At 57.6% G+C, this 6,986-nt stretch overlaps 1 protein-coding gene across 1 annotated transcript; it reads left to right on the forward strand.

Moving 5' to 3' along the window:
* Positions 1-5: 5 nt before the first annotated feature.
* LRRC26 (leucine rich repeat containing 26) lies at positions 6-1,520 on the forward strand (the record flags this gene model as incomplete). The annotated part of the gene is made up of 2 exons (XM_009071049.1): positions 6-279; positions 1,261-1,520. Coding segments are annotated over 2 exons (534 nt in total), but the record flags the coding sequence as incomplete, so codon positions are not given.
* Between the last annotated feature and the right edge of the window lie 5,466 nt (positions 1,521-6,986).

Here is a 6,986-nt window from a genome sequence, read left to right on the forward strand (position 1 = left end):
AGCGGATCCACAGCCGGGCGCTGCTGGGGCTCGGCGCGCTGCGGGAGCTGGACCTGAGCCACAACTACCTGACCGCGCTGACCCCCGACACCTTCCTGCCCCTCACCGGCCTGGCCACGCTCAACCTGGGCAGCAACAGGCTGGGGGAGCTGGAGCCTGGCGTGCTGGCTGCCTTGCCCCAGCTCCAAGCCCTTCTCCTGCAGGACAACCCCTGGGTGTGCAGTTGCAGCATCCTGCCCCTCTGGCGCTGGCTCAGCCACCACAGGGAAAAAGTGCGAGGTGAGTGCCCAGAGGACCATGTCCCCAAGCCCCTCACTTGCTCCACACCGACTGGTCACCCCATGCAGTTCCCAGCGCCCTGCCTGCCAGCCAGATGTGGGCTTGAGTGATCGGTGCCCATGGGGGTAGAGTGAAGTTCCCCAGAAGTTGTCCTCAGGCTGTGGCAGCTCCTGTGTCTGCTTGGGTGGATACACCCCTGGGTTTGGTACCTGGTGCCCACCCTTGGACCTTGCTCACCTGGAGAGGAGGGTGACAGGCACCCAGTGACAGGCACGCAGTGACAGGCACCCAGCGCTGTCCCCAGTCCCATCACATGGGGGGCAATGGGTCGCAGCGACAGGCACCCAGTGCTGTCCCAAGTCCCATCACATGGGGGGCAATGGGTACTCCAGGGGGCAAGAGGAGCCTGCGTGTCAGGGTGGACATCACTGCTGACCCAGCCAGGATGTAGGGCTTTCAGCCCCTTCCTCAAAGCCTTCAGGAACCTGGTTCTGACCCTGCATTTCTTCCCCTGTGAACCCTGGTGAAACCTCTGCCAGCAAGGTCTCTCCTGCCTCTGCCACCCACTCCTGCTTGCTTCCATCCTGGGTGTGTGCCTGCACTCGTACTGGCTGGACCCTCTGTGGCATCTCCAGGCTGGCTGCTCACTGCTCCCCACATCTGCCTCCTGGGAACCAGTCCCACCACCTTGCCTGCCCCATCTGCCATCCTGCCCCAAACCTGTTTTCCTGTGCTCCCTCCAGCACTGTGCCCACCTCCCCATCCCATCCCATCCCACTCCCTGTGTCCCAGGACATGGATGATCCCTGAACCTCACTGCTCTCCTTCTTTGTACCCTAACATGGGCAGTCTTGGTCAACCTGGCCCCTGTCCTCCTGCCTTGATCCTATGTGTCCCATACAGACCTGCCACCCTCTTGTCCTTGACCCTTGCCTTTCCCAGCTGCCCAGTGTGCCCACCAGCACTGCTTTTCTCTTCCAGATAAGAGTTTGCTCCTCTGCAGAGTCCCAGAGCAGCTGAACAAGTATCCCATCATGGCCTTTGGGGATGAGTCCTTCAGGCAATGCCATGAGACCTCGCTGTCCTCCCATCACTACATTGCCTTCTTCATCATTGGGCCATTCTCCTTCATTGCCAGCATCTTCTTCTGCACCTTCATGGGCTCCATGGTAGTGCTTTACCACAACCTGCGCCGGGAGTCCCACTGCTGGAGGAGACCTCGCATCTGCAGGGTCCACTGAGCCAGGGTGGGCAGGCTGTGCCCATGGGTGGGCTGTGGTCTGTGCCCTGCTCCAGCTGGATGCACCCACCTGTTGTCCCTGTGGACCAGTGAAAGGAAACTCTGTTCCTGGAATCACTAATATTTTTCTCAAAGTCCCCTGAGAGGATACTAAGCTCCCTCTGCCCACTGCTGGGGGAGCCGCTTCCAGCTCAGCTGGAGATGCTGATTTGACTGCAGATGCTCCAGTGTTTCAGGAGGCTCCCTCAGGCCACCCTCAGACCTGCACACCCCCTGTCAGGAGTGTCCAAGTGATCCTTCTCCTCCTGTCCTGCCCCTCGTGCTGCCCACGGGCCACACTGTGCCTTTCAGGATGCACTGTATGCCTCTCCATGCCTTTTGGTGCAGCCTAGGAGCCTCTGTGTGCATCTCAGGACACACCATATTCCTCTGGGTGCCTTTCAAGGCACTCCAGGAGTTACCATTTGCCTTTCAGTGCAACTCAGGAGCCTCTGTGTGCCTTTCAGTTTGCCCCAAACCCTCCTTGGGCCTTTTGGAGACCCAGCACACCCCATCTGCCTTCAGTGACCCCAGGAGCCTCAGTGTACATTTCCATGCCTTCAAAACTCCTTGACTTGGCTTTTTATTCCCCAAATCCCATCTTTTTGGCTTTCTGTGTCCTGGCAGGTATTGGTTTGCCTTTTGGTGCACCTCAGATCTCTCTGTGTGCCTTTTGGTGCACCTGAAGATCTTCGTGTGTTTTTGGAGCATTCCAGAGCCTTAATGAGGCTTTCAGACTCCCCCAGATCTCTTGTGTGCTGCCCGAGGGCAGGGCCTGTTGCAAAATGTTCTTTTTATAGTTTTTTTTCCCCTTAAGTCAGGAATGGCAGTGCTGAGAAGGCTCAGCCACAATCAAGATCTCAGATGAGGCTGAGGTTTACGGTGAAGGTTGAAAAGAGACAAAAATCTTGAGCTCCCACTGATGTAGTTCAGAGAAAAGGTTGCCAAAGGATGGGTGAGGCTCTCAGTGGCTCCTCTCCTATAGCTTTTCCCTAGGCTAAAGCTCATCCCAGGCTAAGGTTTAGGGTTAGCTCAGTGATGGGAGTGGGGACACACAAGCCCATGTGGGTTTACAGCACAGAGCTGTAGCCCTTGCTGCTGCCTCACCTCCTATCACCCACAAAACAGGGCTGGGGCTGCCCCTGCACCTCCCTGCTCTGCCACCTTCTGCCCTTCCCTGTGGAAATGCTTCTGGACATGCTTAAGGAGCGCACTGAGAGATGGCTTGGAAGGAGCTGGAGCTGTGCTCCAGAGGAAAGCACAAGATGGGATGACAAAAGCATCTTTCAAGAAGGAACAGCACTTTCTGGCATGAGTTTTTACCCACTGCAAGGCCATCAGGGCCACAATGATCTGTCTTTGGCCACCAGCCTCCCCTTGTTCACTCAATCTTTTGCCCATGCAGAGCTGCAGGATCACCCAGGGATGTGGCAGGGTCAGTGCATCCTTTGGCAAGCTCTTAGCAAGGGTTTAATGTCATGCAGAGAATAAACCAAATGTCACCTCACTTGTGGCTTGCTCCCATTTTTATTTGCAAGAGAGAAACCAACCCAGGGTGCTGCTACATCACTAGATTCCTCCTTCCTTCTCTGCTGGGGGGTGTGGGGCTGTGGGGAGCTGGGGAAAGCTCCTCCAGTGCTACCAGTCCTGCACCTGGGAGGGCTGCAGGACCTCTGCCAGGATCAGCCTCTTGTCTTTCGCAGGAGCAATCCCAGTGCTCCCAGACCCTCTCTAATGACAGCACTCGGTCCTTCTTGAGAAGACCTGGACTTCCCATTTGGAGCTAGGACCTTGCTTGTCACCCTGCATAGCCACTCGAGCCCTGCTCCTCCTCCTAGACTATCCTGAGGCTGAGCTCCCCATGGAGGCTGGGCTGGGGGTCTTAGCACATGGGGAACATGCTGTGAATGGGCGATGTGTCTTCAGTTCAGCCTGGGGAGGTGAGTCTGTTTTGCGAATCCCTCGGTGGACCTCCCTGTGGATGAGCTGATGTGTGGGATCTTCCCCAGATGCCTTCATCCCTTTGGTCCGTCCTCTGTTCCCTAGGGCTGGTCCCACTGACAGTGTCCCATGGTGTCTCCCAGGAGCTGGGGATCCCAGCAGTGGCAGGGAACTGTTTTCCCTGGGATGGAGGTGGGGCAGAGCCAGCTGCCATGGTGCTAGGGTTTGGGCAGTTGTGGGCTGTCCCCTCACTGCAAAGCCTGTCCCCCCATTCTGGCTGTTCAGGCTGTCTATCAGCTGTGTATCCCAGAATGGTGACGTCCCTTCCCTCCTGGTCTCTGCAGCCTTTCTCCCTGCTGGTTTCTCCACCCCTTCCCACCCCTCCACCCTTCTCTGTTTGCAGACCCTGTGGCAGGGCTGGGTGAGGCTCTGAATCAGCACAGGGCTCCCAGCCAGCCTTGCCCGGAAGTCAGAAGCAGAAAGAGACACACAGCACTGGAATAAACCACTTCATGATCCAGTCTAGACTTTACTGAGCTCTTGCAAAAACTCGGTATTAATGTTACATTGACGTATAAAGTAGAATGGGTCCAAATTTCTCAGCTGGAGCTAGATGAACTTGATGGAGCCACAGCAGTCAGTGGGACGATGCTCACAGACCTCAGCTGCCATTGGAAAATCCTGCCTGTGAGGCTGCCTGTCCTCAGGGAAAGCCCCATGTGCTCAGCTGGGGCAGGGAGAAGGCAGTTCACGCTGCTGGGGCTTGCTACCACGTTGCAGGTGGGTTTTCCACAGTCGCAGGAGGTGGGATGTGATGCTGCCTGTGCACGTGCAGTAGCTGCTCATCACTAGCCTGGCTGGTGCCAGATGCTTCTCCCAGTGATGGTGTCTCCTCACCCACTCTCAGCGCCCACGGGGAGGGTGCTCAGGGCTGCTGGCACATGGGCACGTAGGCTTGAGGGGAGGAAGGTGAAGGGAGGAACGGCATCAGCCTGGCTTGTTTGGTTTCCTTCTTCTGAACTGGGATCTGCTTTCCATATCTTCAGGTCCAGGCAGCTTTGAGCTGGAGCTTCAGGGCTGCCATGGGAGCTGCTGGCAAGCTTGAACTGCAGGTGAGGGTGGCAGGGAAGCTGCCAGTGCGGGCCATGGTACCCTGACACTGCAGGCAGGCTGGGTGGCTGCTGCAGCACCGCAGCATGCAGCAAGCCATGACCAGCCAGCAGCATCTCTCCTTGCATTGCTGGTGCTGAGGCAGTGTGGAGCTTGGCTAAAGGTCAGTGCAACCATCCAGAGCTATTCCCCATGGAGATATTCCTGGCCAGGAGAGCCACTGTGTGAGTGCTACATACAGGTCCTGGGGGATGTCTTCTGTGCAGGAGAGGTGGGGAGGCAGGAACTTGGCTGACAGCACGCGATGGGCTCCAGAGTCCCATGATTAGTACAGGAGTGCAGGCTGCAGGGTGGGAGCACTCCTGCTGCAAACAGGTCGTGGGCAGGAGCCAAGTCATATCCACGGGCTGATGGGAGGGAGGAGCAGGGGGTCTATCCCCTGTGAGGAGCAGAGCACACATCTTCCAGCCCTTGTGACAGACGAGGAGGTCACTTGCCACATGCCCATCCTGCTGACTTGCAACAACGGGCACATCCCGCTGGAGCCCTCCAGGTGGTGGGAGATGTGGAGCACACATCTGAGGGCTGTGTGTGTGCTGAGAAGGCTGCAGCCTGCAAGGTGAAGCACGTGCTTGCGTCTGGCAGCAGCTCTTCCCTGCTACCATGGGAGAGCAGTTGCCGTGTGCCTTTCACAGTCCTTTCCCCTTGCACAGAGCCAGTCAGTGGCAATACTGATCATTTTGGCACTGGTTGGAAGCAATTATCTCTGTACAGTGAAGTCCAAACCGTGTCCTGGGTCTGCCGTGCGTTCTGGGGCACGAGCATGGCAGCAGGCCTGGGAAGGGAGGGAGATATACAATGGAGTCACTGTGTATGGATGAAGGATGCTTTCCTCCCATCTCACCCAGAAGAACCCATCAGTGTCCCTTGAAAGGCAGTCCTGGCTGTGCCTTCCTACAGTGTTGGGCAAGGACTGATGGCCCTCGGGGAGAAGGTCACACCACAGTGCTGACTGAGGGGTCGGAGAGGTTGAGCTGGCCGGTGATGTCGGTGGGGTGATACTGCTGCAACACACAAATAGACAGACAAGGAGGAAGAAGTGTTAGGCAGTTCTGGCACTTGTCCCCACCACTACTTATATCCCATGTGTCCCTACAGGGTTTCTTTGGGGGTGGTGCAACGGCCCAAAAGCTGCTGCTGGCTGAGGTCCCCTTCCCAAGGCAATCCAGGCTTGTGCAGAGGTCGTTGCAGACACTCTCCAAGCACCCCAGAGCTGGGCAGAGGGGACACCCAGGAGCGTGGCGCAGCTTCTGCGGAGCGTGGCTGCCGCATCACCCGCTGAGCAAACCCCTCTCTGCTCTGGGAGGGCTCCAAAACAAAGCCTGTGACTCATCAGCCCAACCCATGGCTGAACCTGTGTTTGGAGGGTCTGGCTGGGTTTTGGCATCTCTCTGGTGCCAGATCAAGCTGTGCTTTGAGGCCAGGGCGCTTCACCTCCTTGCTGGAACGACCCTGCTGTGACTATCCTCTCATGCAGGTGAGGAGATGTGTGGTGTGGCTGAGTTGTGATAAAGTGTGGCATTGATTGCTAATGTGGAAATGCAGCCTGTGTTGGGGATGTGGCCTGGATTTGGGGTTCTGCACTCCTTGCAGATGGAGGGGCTCAGCAAAACACTCCCTGGGAGACACCTCCCCATTGTCCCATCAGCAAGCAAGTGGAGAGAGCAGAAATACCCTTCGACAGGCAAGAAAAAAGAAGTCCTTCCTGCACGGGCAGGAATTTGCAACTGGGCAGTTGTTTCCTCCCTTCCTCCTTCCATACTCCCTTCCTCTCCCAGCTCCACTCTCCTACCTCCAAACCCTGACCTGGAAGGCCTGTCCAGCCCTGCTGTGCGTGCAGGTGGGACAGAGCATCCTGCGCTGCTGTCTGGGGACCTGAACTGGTGCCAGGGCAGGAAAGGGTCTCGGTGGGTCCCGTGTGCTGCAGCATGGACCCTCTCCAGTGACATTTTCCCAGCCCTTGCACCATGCTGCCCAGGAAGGCTGTTGCTCTGGGGGCTCCGGGGGCTCCTCGGTGACGGGGTTTGACCCGCCCTGCGTTAGTTGGTGGTGGCTGTGGCCTCCGTGGTGCTGCTGGCAGCTCTGGCACTGTGGCTACCCTGTGTGCTCTACATCCTTCCCTCTGCCACGGGGAGGTCTGGGATCCCCCCCTGAGCATTGCATGAGGTCCTCGGGGCTGCTCAGCCCAGCTTTGTGCTTCTCCAGGAATCTCGGGGGGTTGCTGCTGGGGCAGGGGCGGGAGCCAGCGTGCTCCCGTCTCTCCAGTACACTCACTGGGGACACAATGACACTCAGGGAGCATCTCATGGGATCATTC

Source organism: Acanthisitta chloris, unplaced genomic scaffold (genome assembly GCF_000695815.1).
Source record: "Acanthisitta chloris isolate BGI_N310 unplaced genomic scaffold, ASM69581v1 scaffold23183, whole genome shotgun sequence".
NCBI lineage: Eukaryota > Metazoa > Chordata > Aves > Passeriformes > Acanthisittidae > Acanthisitta > Acanthisitta chloris.